This window comes from Mus caroli, unplaced genomic scaffold (assembly GCF_978045245.1).
Source record: "Mus caroli unplaced genomic scaffold, Mus_caroli_1 scaffold_13, whole genome shotgun sequence".
Taxonomy (NCBI): domain Eukaryota; kingdom Metazoa; phylum Chordata; class Mammalia; order Rodentia; family Muridae; genus Mus; species Mus caroli.
The window spans coordinates 34976633-34989765 of record NW_028227268.1 but is presented as its reverse complement, the minus strand read 5'-3'; the positions used below and the strand labels follow the sequence as shown (position 1 = coordinate 34989765).

General features: G+C 42.7%; 1 protein-coding gene across 3 annotated transcripts in view; it reads left to right on the top strand.

Moving 5' to 3' along the window:
* Tex14 (testis expressed 14, intercellular bridge forming factor) overlaps window positions 1–13133 on the top strand; it is a 164995-nt gene that overhangs the window by 115348 nt on the left and 36514 nt on the right. For all 3 annotated transcript variants that reach the window (XM_085829697.1, XM_085829698.1, XM_021177802.2), the window contains exons 12-16: window positions 1513–1703; window positions 2229–2379; window positions 4041–4960; window positions 9210–9316; window positions 12171–12253. In XM_085829697.1, the coding sequence (XP_085685823.1) occupies window positions 1513–1703; window positions 2229–2379; window positions 4041–4960; window positions 9210–9316; window positions 12171–12253 (1452 nt within the window). The remainder of the gene's footprint in view (window positions 1–1512; window positions 1704–2228; window positions 2380–4040; window positions 4961–9209; window positions 9317–12170; window positions 12254–13133) is intronic.

Sequence of the window (13133 nt, the reverse complement as noted above, 5' to 3'; positions counted from 1 at the left end):
GTGATAAAGCATTTAACAGAAGGAAAACACTCCTCCATGTTGGGGATTGAACCCAGGACAACAGCTCCATCACTCGAGTTGTACTCTAGCCTCCCAGAGCAAAGGGCTTCTGAACATACTCTAGCCTCCCAGAGCAAAGGGCTTCTGAACATATAAAGTTCATTTGAATATTTATGTCAGCACTTAAGGTTCTTTGTGATGTCCCCCCTTGAAAAGCTTACAAAGGAGAGAAGGTTGGCACCTGGAGAGTAAACGTGAATCTGAACACTCACAGGTACTGCAGATGTATATATGGTGTCTCTTGAAAGAAATGAAGGCCTTTGAAACCCGCGTGACTTTATGGAAAGCACTCATGTAACTGAAGACAAAAGGACTCCTTCAGGAGAGAGAGACAGGCATAGCCACGTGCAACACACAGAGTACAAGCACATTCAGGGTAGGGAGTAGGCCTGAGTCAGCTGACTTTCTGAGGCTTGCCATCCCAGAGGCAAAACTACTCTTGCCATGATATGAATGAATTCATGATCTACTCAGCTTGATGCCCAGCCAGTCCCTTGTCCCCAAGTGTGCTAGGGATGCCTTGTGTACAGGATGTGACATTAATGTTTACTGTCTCTGGCAGGTATTTGCCTCATATACAGGTAAACTGGCTCTTTGCCCATAATTGGGCTACCAAGTGGTTTCTCTGTGGGAAGAAAGTAATGATTAAAGAGACCAAGTGACTTCACTAAAGCTACTTAACAACTTCTGATTTAAATTGGTTTTCTTTTTTTCTTTATGTCTCTACATGTTATTTGTATTTTAAATGCTTTATCAACATATTATATATAATAATTGGTTCATGATGGTTTTACACATGTTTAAAATATATTTGTATCCTATTCACCCCTATTGCTCTCTGTTTTATTTTTAATTTAATTTTATGTGTGTGGGTGTTTTGTGAGCATGCATGTCTGTGCACTGCTTGTGTGCCTGGAACCTGCAGAGTCCAGAAGAAGGCATTGGATCCCCTGGGCTAAGGTTACATGTGATAGTGAGCGGCCATGTGGGTGTTGGGAATTGAACCTGGGTCCTCTGGAAGAACAGACCGTGCTCTCACTTACACTCTTCCTAACTAGTCCCCTTTCTACTTTTCATGTCTATCTGTCTCTCTCCTTCCCTCCCTCCCACCTCCCCCTCCCACTCTTCCTAACTAGTCCCCTTTCTACTTTTCATGTCTATCTGTCTCTCTCCTTCCCTCCCTCCCACCTCCCCCTCCCACTCTTCCTAACTAGTCCCCTTTCTACTTTTCATGTCTATCTGTCTCTCTCCTTCCCTCCCTCCCACCTCCCCCTCCCACTCCCCGTCTCTTCATGACCCAATGAGTTCCATTAGGTTTGCTTACAGGAACATGAATAAGAGGCCAGTACAGAAGCATAGGCAACTTACCAGTGTATACATCACTGAAGGAAATCTTTTCCAGTTTTCCATTTTATCTTAATGTTATTCCTACCTATTACTTTTTCCTTATAGACAGTATACCCTGGAATGGCTTGGATGGCTCGCTTGTTAAAGAAACCATAGCCTTGGGAAATTATTTAGAAGCTGATGTCAGGCTTCCGGAACCTTACTATGATATTGTTAAGTCGGGCATCCATGCCAAGCAGAAGAACCGAACAATGAACCTGCAGGATATTCGTTATATTCTGAAGAATGACTTAAAGGCAAGCCCTAAAGTTGTGAGAAGTTTGTCTCTGCTGTCTGCCTCCTAGAGCTACAGACCAGGAAGCTAGAGACCCAAGTTTGAAAACGTTTGAAAGGGAAAACAGTGGTGCCTGCCTGTGGATGTGTGTCACGGAAGCCCAGGGGGTAGGGATGGGGGATGATGAAGTAGGATCTGGAGTTTAAGATCAGTCTGGACCGCATAGAGAGTTCAAAGCCAGTGTAGGGGTACATACTATGACTCAGTCTTTAAAAAACTTCATAATTTTGAAAAGCTTCATTTATTACACTCTGTGTTGCTGAGAAAAGCCTGTTTAACTTAGTAAAGGCAGCAGAGAATTTAGGAAGTGCTGGGGAGGTTGTAGGGTATAGTCAAGAATGGCTGAATAAGGATAAACTAGCTAATTAGAACCAATAGCCAGTCTGCCTGACAGGAAGAAGGAGGTGTCCGATATATGTAGGTAATTTCTAAACACAAATAGCATTTGGATGACTTTGAATGTGTCCTGGGCAATGTTTTGTTACAGGAATTTATTGGAGCTCAGAAAACTCAGCCAACCGAGAGCCCCAGAGGGCAGAGCTATGAACCCCATCCTGATGTTAATATCTGCCTAGGTCTAACTTCAGAATATCAAAAGGACCCTCCAGACTTGGACATCAAGGAACTAAAGGAAACGGGTATGACTTGAACCCACAGATTAAGCTCTACTTAGATAACTGTGGGATGATTTTGGTGTTTTGTTTTACATTTTAAAATTTCGTGTATGTGTGCTAGCACACTGTACCATGGTGCATGTATGGAGGTCAGAAGACAACGTGTGGGAGTCAGTTTTCTCCTTTGCCCATGTGGGACCTGGGACTCAGACTTGGATTGTCAGACTAGATCTCAAGCTCCTTTCCCTACGGAGCCATCTCATTGGCTTTTCAAAGAGAGATTTTGTTTTATGGGTGGTTTTTGCTGCATGTATGTCTGTGCACCAGGGTTTATACCTGATGTCCATAGAATCCAGAAGCCTTTTCCAGAGGTCATATCATCTGGAACTGGAATTATATATGTCTGTGAGCTACCATGTGGATGCTGGGTATTAAACTCAAAACCTCTGGTGAAGCAGACAGTACTCTTTAACTTCTGAGCCATCTCTCCAGTCCCATAAAAATAATGTTAAAAATTTTAATCTACTATGTGCTGGCTGAGCACAGCAGTGTGTGCTTACAATCCTACTCTTTGAGAAGCTGAGACAGGAGTATCACTTGAGTCCTGAGGTTTGAGGCCAGGCTTAGCAGCACGGAGCCTTACTTCTTAAAGGAGCCCTCAAGCATGGGGCTCACTTGACATCACCCTGTTACAGCTGAAGAGGCTAAGGCTTAGGGAGGTTGTAACACTCAGGATTCCTGAGCTTATTTCAGAATTAGAACTTGGGCCTTAATCTTAGCCTAATCACTATTTACTTGGACTCTTCTCTGACAGGGCTGGAAGCTTCCAGAATGTCCCCTTCAAAGTTTTTATTGTTTGTGTCCTTCATCTTATTTCCTGAAAGTAGTACCTATATCAACCAGAAGCCATGTCTATGCAGTCATTTATCCCTCAGGAGATGCGGTAGTTTCTTGGGCTATGTCTCCACTATTTTTTTTTTTTTCACATGCTCACCAAAAGCGTCACTGTGACTGTTTTAGTCACAGTATTTAATGCAGAAAGGAAGCCATGAGTATAGTCCTCGTGTTCTGCCATCTGAGTGTTCTGACAGTTAAACACATTTTAAATAGTATAAATGAAGCTTAGAACACTCTTGTTAGGATTAGACCACCATCGCCCCAAATGTCTATCTCATTCAGTGTCCATATGGGAACTTTCTCTTAGATTAGAAATGCTGTTCATCCTCGTGGCCTTTAGCCCCAGCACTTGGAAGGCCAGAGGAGAGGCAAGCATATCTGTGAGTTCCAGGACTGCCAGGGTCAGGTAGAAAGATCCTTCCTCAAACAACAACATACACCTTTACCCTCTGTTCAGTGTATCTACTGCTCCTCGTAGGATCTCACTTCTCTGGGAAGGGAGTTAGAAAAATAAAAGATGGTTTTTGCATATTTTTGTGCCTTTAAAAAATTGTTTTGTAGTGATATGGGCTTTCACTATATGGTTCAGAGCAGCCTCAAAGCTGCTTAGTAGTCCAAGCTAGCATCTAACTGAGTCTGAAACCCTTCTGTCTTAGACTCCCAGATGTTGTGATAAAAAGTGTGTAGGCCACCTGACCCAGCTCATATTGTACACCTGGAACAATTGCCAGGGCTGCTTCCCTTCTATGGTCAGTTTAATGAGTTGGTATTATTATTCTTTCCAACAGGTAGTCAGCCCCACTCACCAACAGATCACTCCTTTCTCACTGAAAAACCAACACTAGCTCCTCAGACCCTAGATTCAAGTCTGTCAGCCCAGAAACCTGACAATGCAAATGTTCCTTCTCCTCCTGCTGCATGTTTGGCAGAAGAGGTCAGGAGCCCCACTGCAAGTCAGGACAGCCTCTGCAGCTTTGAAATCAATGAGATCTACTCAGGCTGCTTGACACTGGGAACCAACAAGGAGGAAGAGCGTCTGGGGACTGCTGCTTCACCTGAGGGGGATAGACCAAACCAGGGAGATGAGCTACCATCCCTGGAAGAAGAGCTCGATAAGATGGAGAGAGAGTTGCACTGTTTTTGTGAAGAGGACAAAAGCATTTCAGAAGTTGACACAGACCTTCTTTTTGAGGATGATGACTGGCAAAGTGATTCTCTTGGTTCACTCAACCTGCTCGAACCAACCAGAGAAGCCAAGGGCAAAACGAGCAGCTGGTCCAAGACTGATGAGTATGTCAGTAAGTGTGTGCTGAATCTGAAGATTTCCCAGGTGATGATGCAGCAGAGCGCTGAGTGGCTGAGGAAGCTTGAGCAGGAGGTAGAGCAGCTCGAGTGGGCACAGAAGGAGCTGGACAGTCAGTGCAGCAGTTTGCGGGATGCTTCATTAAAGTTTGCAAATGCCAAGTTCCAGCCAGCTGTAGGCCCTCCATCTTTGGCCTATCTTCCTCCTGTTATGCAATTACCAGGGCTCAAGCAGCCTGAAAATGGTGGCACCTGGTTAGCCCTAGCAAGGTCTCCAGGAAATGAGAGAGAGTTTCAAGAGGGACATTTTAGCAAAAAACCTGAGAAACTAAGTGCCTGTGGCTGGAAGCCTTTTACACAAGTGTCTGAAGAAAGCAGAGGGGACTGCTCAGAGCTGAACAATCAGGTATGTCACGTGGGCAGAGGGAGCTGCCTTAGTAGGATCCTGGAACCAGCATTTCCTGCAACCTGCATGCAGTGCCTATAAATAAATGCAGACATCTCTTAGCAAGGTCCTGTTGGTTTAGGAGGTAAGGCTGCTATGATGGAATTCTAAGATAGCTATTCTCTCTAAACCATTCCAAGCCAAGGACAAAGACTCTGGCCTCCTCTGTAGATCCTAATGCATTAGGTTCCGCTGTGTTAGGTTTCTGTTTTAAAGATCAGTTAAGTGCTAGGCAATTTGACATAGTTCAAAGTGTATAAGGTATTTTGGACAGGTATTAATCTGTATTTAGTGACTGGAGATACTGTTCAGTATTTAAGAGCACTTGATACTTTTGTAAAGGACCTGGGTTCATTTCTTAGCACCCATATGAGCCAGCTTATAAGCACCCCTAACTTCAGTTCCAGGGGATCCAGTGCCCTCCTCTGTACATACATACACAGCCCCCCCCCACTTGAAAAACTCTCTACTTTATATTCTTCACTGAGGTATTTAAGAGATACTTAGGTGGAACTGGGAAGACGGCTCAGCAGGTAAACTGCGGGCCAGACAGGTATGAAAATTTGAGTTTGGTCTCCAGCACTCATTAAAAAAATAAAAAAATGAGTTCTATAAGTCTGTGGCAGTAGTCCTAATGCTGGGGAAGGGAGACTGGAATATCCCTGGAGCTTGCTGGCCAGCTACTGCAGCTGAATAAATGAGTTCCAGATTGAGACAAGCGGCACACCTTGTCTCAAAAATAAGGTGGGCAGGCCTAGAGAGATGGCTTTGCGACTAAGACTGTACTTCCTGAGGACCAGGGCTCAGTTCCCAGCACCCGCAGAGCTGCTCACAACTGTCAGTAACTCAAGACCCAAGGGCTCAGACACAGCATCCTGAACTGTATGGGCATCAGGCACACATCTGGTACACAAACATACATGTATGAGAACAGCTGTACACATTAGATAAATAAACATATAAACAATGAAAAATAAGCTAGGAATTGATTGAGGAGATACTTATTGACTAATGCATGCACTCGTGTGTGCACACAGAGACAGATGACAGACAGACAGACAGACAGAGGATAAGTAAATAGACATTTATAAAGCCTGAGGCTATATTAGAGTCTAGCATATAATGGTGAATAAGCCACCGACTATGCCCATACTTAAACACCTGTGTGTTTTAACTTAAACACAAAGGGTGAGGAACCTGCTTTTCAAAAAAGACAGTTCAGTAAAAGTATGCAAGCTATCCTAGGAGCTGGCCTGGAAGTTTTCCTTGTAGCTAGACGGGTTCTGTGCCCTTTAGGGTCATAGCTGGAGTATGGACTTACTCTGTGTCCCAGCATCTAGTATGGTGCCTGATAACATCAAAGACACTCAATAAATGTCACTGAGAAATGAGAGAATGGATGAATACATTAGCTTGAGCAGATTCGCAGAGAGATGAGATGAGTGTCTCTGGAGTCACACACATTGAGAGCTGGAAGAACCCCTAGGCGTGGACCAACTCCATCCTCTTACAAAATGTCGGATTCAAGTTCAGTGACTGGATTTCCTGAGACCTGAGGTCTTACCAAAATGGGAGTAGAGTAGTAGATGTCTGTTCCACCAGGAGAAAGAGTTTTATCCTGAAATATCAGAATTCCTAGCTAGACTTAGCTCTTCCCCCCCTCCCCCCCAGAATTCTCAATGGATAGCCAGGCAGTGGTGGCACACACTTTTAATCCCAGAACTCTGGAGGTAGTGGATTTCTGTTCAGGACAGCCAAAGCTATACAGAAAAACCCTGTCTTAAAACCAAAAAGGCCAGCTTGGTCTACAGAGCAAGTTCCATGACAGCCAACACTACATAGATAGACACTATCTGAAAAACCAACAAATAAAAAAATCTCTCCTGACAGTGCAATCGTTTATTCCTAGTCAGGGCAGGTTAGCTCTGTCCCTGGCTCATTAGCTTACTGTACTTTTGCTAAGTAAGGTCCAACCTCTTGGTACTCTCCTCCTCCCCTCCCCACACATCTCTCTACTCTAGCCTTTTGTTTTCATTTTGTCTTTTTGAGGGTCTTACTATATAGCTGAGACTTGCCTAGAACTCTGTATATTCCAGGTTGTCCTTGAACAAAACATCCTCCTGCCTTAGCCTCCCAAGTGCTGAGATAGTATGTATGTGCCACTCACTATACCTGGATACACATACACACACACACACACACACACACACACCATTCTGCTTATTTTCATTGAAAATTAGAATTTGTGGGCCAGAGAGATGGCTCAGTGGTTAATGGCACTGACTGCTCCTCCAGAGGTCCTGAGTTCAGTTCCAAGCAGCCATTTGGTGGTTTGAATGGAATCCGATGCCCTCTTCTGGTGTATCTGAAGACAGTGACAATGCACTCACATATATTAAATAATTTTAAAGAAAAAGAAAGAAGAAAATTAGATTTTGAAACTGGGTGTCGTGGTGTGCACACTTGGAATTCTAGCACTGGGAGCAGATATGAGAGGATCATGAGTTGAGGGTGGCCTAGGCTATTCTGTTTTTATTTTTTTCTTTTCTTTTCTTTTCTTTTTTTTTTTTTTAGTTTTGAGACAGGGTCTCACTGTATACCCTTAATACTTGGTGTGTATACAGGCTTCAGACTCACAGAGATCTCCTGCCTCTGCTTTCCAAATGCTGAGATTGAAGGTTTGTACCAGCACTCCTACTGTGGACTGTTTTCTACGCTTTCTAGAATTATCAGGAAACAACGTTTTCTGACAAATTCCTGAAAAATTCCTCTGAGTTTTTTTTCAGTTAAAGGTGTTTTAAAATTACATGTGTGTGTTCATGCACATGTGCCTGTGTGCACACATGCATGTATACTTATGCATGGCATGACACACTTGTGGATGTCAGAACAGCTTAGAAGAATCCATTGTCTCCTTTCACCATGTGAGTCTCGCAATCAAACTCAGGTTGGCAGAGATGGTGGCAAATGTTTTTATCTGCTAGCTGCCTTTCTAGCCCCCAATTTTCACTTTCTAGACGAGATCTCACTATAGTCCAGACTGGCCTCAAATTCTGCCTCCTTATCCTGAGTACTGGGATTATACACATATTCTACAGCCATGCCTAGTTTATGTGGTTGCTGGTGATTGGACCCTTGGCTTTTTGATGTCAACACTAACAGATCCATTACATTTCAGTTTTCTGAGACTTGTCTTGGTATGTAGCCCTGGCTGGCCAGGAGCTCACTATGTAGGCCAAGATATACTTCATTTATAATAATCGCCCTCAATTTTGTGTGTCTTGATACCATCCTCAAGCTCCAGATTTGTTGCTGTAAGCTAGGAAATAATAATGACCTGTTTATTAAAATGAGGTAAAAGTTGGGATAAGCAGGTGTCTCTCTTTTGAACGAAGGACACAAACTTTTTTTTGGGGGGGGGGTCGAGACAGGGTTTCTCTGTATAGCCCTGGCTGTCCTGGAACTTACTTTGTAGACTAGGCTGGCCTCGAACTCAGAAATCCGCCTGCCTCTGCCTCCGGAGTGCTGGGATTAAAGTAGCGTGCGCCACCACTCCCGACGCTTTTATTATTTTTTAGTTCTGCTATTTTCAAAGTATTGTAACTTCTAATATATTTTATTTTCACAGCATCCCACTGGTAGATATGACTTTCTCTTTATGGGTGATGAAATTGAACTAGAGGACGTCTGTATTATTTTCATCGAGACTTAGATTGTAATCCAAGGTCCAGAGGTCTTGCCATGAAAATCTCTGCCTTTATGTTGGAATAGGAAGGAAACGTTTAGCAAAGTGTTTAGGTTTCTTATTTCTTCTTAGGTTTTTTAAGGGACGGATTCATTATGTATGCTAGGTTGGCTCTGAGCTCACTGTGTTGTCCAGTAGCCCAGGCTGGCCTCAGGCACACAGCTGTCTCTCTGCCTCAGCTTCTCTAGTGCAGGAATTAGGGATGTGTACCACCATATGCAAGCTGCTGGTTTCTGTCCTGTCAGTTTTGCACTCTGTTTGGACTGAGTTCTTAGACTCCACATTTTTGAGTAAAAACCTTCAGGTAACAGGTAGTTTATTAGGTCTGAAGAATGCAAAGGGAATTAATGATAGTTGGTCTTGTTATTTCTACACACTTAGCAATAACTATTTTGAAAATTGAGTATGAGAGTGAAAACAAAATAATCCCTCAGCTAAAGCACTGAAACATGCTTGTTTTTAAAGCTGCCAACTCTTTGTGGTCCTGGGAAGCAGAACACAGGTGAACAATTACCATCCACTCAAGAAGCAAAGGAGAGTTTGGAAAAAAATACAAACCAAAATAGCAGGAGGTGAGTTCACAATTATTGTTCTTTGTGTCATATGCCTTAATAGTCTCATGTGGTTAGAACACTTACTGATCATCTGATTAATGACATCGATTCTGAATAATGGATAAAAACAACACAGAAACAGATTCTAGTGGAAACTTGCAGGAGACATCACAAGCCAAATGGATGACAGATTAGATAGAATTTATCAATATTAGTGGTAAAGCATTTTACCTTTCCGGAATGCCCTAGATAATTTAAAATTTTATTACCATTATATTATTTTAAATTTATGTGTTAATTAATTAATTAATGTATGCGTGCTCTGAGTGCAAGCTCACCTGCATTCCAGAAGAGGACATCAAGCCAGGCAGTGGTGGCACACGCCTTTAATCCCAGCACTTGGGAGACAGAGGCAGGCAGATTTCTAAATTCAAGGTCAGCCTGGTCTACAGAGTGAGTTCCAGGACAGCCAGGGCTACACAGAGAAGCCCTGTCTTGGGGAAAAAAAAAAAACAAAAAACAGAAGAGGACGACATCAGATCCCTTTATAGATAGTCATGAGTCACCATGTAGTTGCTGAGGATTGAACTCAGGACCTCCTGAAGAAACAGCATGTGTTCTTAACTGCGGAGCCATCTCACCAGCGTTGTTATTATTTTAGAGAATGGTTTTACTATGTAGCCCTGGCTGGCCTGAGACTCACTTTGTAGACCAGACTAGCATCAGACTCCTGCCTCTGTCTCCCAAGTACTAGGATTAAAGGTGTGTGCCACAATGCTGGACTACATTTATTATATTTTTTAAAATATTCATTTTTATGAGTGTGGATGTTTTGCCTGCATGGATGTGTGTACCATATATGTGCATACCAATGGGATCCCTAGAACTCTAGTTAAAGATGGTCTTTTAGCCACTATGTTGTTTCTGAGAACTGAACCTAGGTGCTTTGCAAGAGTAGCAAGTATTCTTAACCACTGAACTATCTCTTGCTCTTTTGCATTTCAGTGTGTGTGCACCACCACACTCCCTCCCAAGTAAATAAAAATGTGGCATATGCATATGATCCTAGCATTTTGGAGGTAGATACAGTTTAAGGTCAGCATCATCTATATCGTGAGTTCCAGGCCAGGCAGTGCTACAGAGTTGTTCTGTCTCAAAACAAAACAAAACAAAACAAAACAAAAAAACCAAAAAACAATAGAGAGGGCTGGGGAGATGGCTCAGTGGCTGCTCTCACGCAGTTCAGTTCCCAGCAGCAACCATATGGCAGCTCAGAACCATGTGTAACCAGTTCCAAAGGCCCTCTTCTGCCTTCCACAGGCCCTGGGCACAGATAAATGTGCTGGCGAATCATGCAGAAGGAAGGTATAATGACTCATGCCTATAATCTCAGCACTAGGAGGTAGAGGCTGACCTGGGCTACATAGATTTTCTTAAAAAACTGCATAAATACATAAATTTCACTTCACAGGCTATGCTATTTTTTAAAAACTTCTGTAAATCTATTCTGAAATTTTGAAAAATTTCTCATTGTTGAGCTTTATATTGTGGTTTTTTTAAAAAAAAATTCTGTTGAAAGCAAGGTCATAGTGACTTTAAAAAAGTTCAGTCTAGGCATGATGGTGCCTGCCTTTGATCCCAGCACTTGGGAGACAGAGACAGGTGAATCTGTGAGTTTGAAGCCAGCCTGGACTACAGAGTGAGTTCCAAGATAGCCAGGGCTACACAGAAAAACCCTGTCTCAAAAAACAACAGAAAAAAATTAAAAAAAAAAGATCCAGTTTTTTTTTCTATATTTTTGGTTAAGTATTCAGGATAGTTTCCCAGGAGCAGAATTCTTTACAGGCTTTGAACATTTTACAGATCCTTCATAGTTGGTCAGATCTGATCTCTCTTTTCTGGTCCAGCTGGGTGGTAGTGCGTTCTGAGCAACAAGGAGTTCATAGCTGGGCCACGGATCACAAACTTTTGAAGAGTTGTTGTTGTTGTTGTTATTATTTATTGTTTCTGGTATTGTTGTTAGAATCTGAAATAGAGGTTCACTTTATAGTCCTGCCTGGGCTGGAACTCACCAAGATCTGCCAAGTCTGCCTGCAGAGGACTGAGATTAAAGGCATCCCTGAAGGACTACTTTAATAAATGACAAAGTGGATAAAATCATGGGGCATTTAGAGGAAGAGAGACTGCTCTGATTTGCGGGTGAAGAAGCTTGGTTCAGAGAGACTGAAATTCACTAGTACAAGACAGATGTCCTACCAAGCAAGCAGGATCCCGAAACCAGAAAAACTTTGTTCTTCAGGGTACTTGTGCCTTAAGATCCTTGCTTCCGGTGTCAGTTTGGTGCCAGAGAATTTTGATAGAAAGTCCCAAGCAGAACCTTTAATGTGTATGATTTGTCTTATTGGGGGCAGGGTAGACTTGGCAACAGCCAAGAGCAGACACTGTCAGATGAAGCTATTTCCACTGTCAGTTTCTTCTACTTCTGACGATCTCCCAGGATCATTGTTAGAAGTTGGATATATATATAACAACAACAACTTATAGAGAGATTTTTACCTCACCCTTTTCATTCCTCAGCCAGAAAAGGTGTAGGGAATCAGGGATCCAAGTGAAGAGTTACTCAGCTAACTCGTGCACCCTTATCTGACTCGGGACACTCCTGAAGACCTGAGTCATCCAGTCCTCAGAGGGCTGGCAGGTGGAGGGCCTTAGTCTGGTGCTGTGGTGCTCTCTGGTGGTAAGTCGGAGTCAGTGCGTCGACTAGGAGTAGGGAAGGAGGGCTATGGGCTTTGAACTCTGTTAGGAACATGAACAAATAGATGTTATTTGTATCTATGTCACTTGTACCCTGAATGATACAACTTGGGATCAGTACGGCGTCTGTGTCTTCTGAAATCTATGATACTAAGTCAAGAAATAACGAGGATAATGGAGAGGCACACTTGAAATGGAGATGTAAGTATGAAGTCATGGGTTTAGTATTTAATATTTATTTATTGGTTGTTTTTTTTTTTTTTTTGAGACAGGATCTCACTATGTTGCTCAGCTGGCCTTAGCCTCATGATCCCTGAGTAGTATGGGTATAGGCATTCAGGCTCAGCTGATGAGTGAAAACTCTAATTCTTGATTATCATCAGTTTTGTTTGTTTTATGGTTCTGGGCGTGAACCTAGGGCGTGCCTCTTAAATTTAGCACAGGCTTCACTGAGTAGGATCATAACACTGTTTCATACACACGAACCCTTTATTTCTACAAGACCGTTGGAGAATGAAAGCACAGCTCTTCTGATTGACTGTAGAAGAAAAGTGCTTTCCTACTTTTAAAATTGTAGGAAAAGTTTTTATCATCTGTATAGATGTATATTGTATAGCATGTAGTAAAACATACACAGTGCACTTACCCCATAAACGTTATTAAAATGGAAAATATGCAGTGTTTCTCTCACATATTCTGTAACATTCTGCTGTAACAGCTTCCTAGGTGTGCAGTCAAAGGTTTGGGCTCAGTGTGGTCTAGAAAGGTCAGGCAAACGGTGACTTCTATAACCTGGGAATTTCAGTTATGATTTTCCTCATGGAGTCAGCAGAGGACCCATCTGTAAGTTCGCTACTGCTTTGCTACTGGAGTTGAGCAGCATGGGCTATTAATTGGGGGAATTTCCTGTAGTCAGGCGTAGCTCTTTGTCATCGCCTCCCCTTAAAGGCGAGCGGGCAAGATGAGGCCGAGGAAAGTGTACCACCACAGCTATTGTTAGTAGATGGCTGAAATAGTGTTCTATCTTGTAAGGTTGAAATTCTTGTCTCTAATGTTTGCAGTGATGTTTTAAATGCTACTT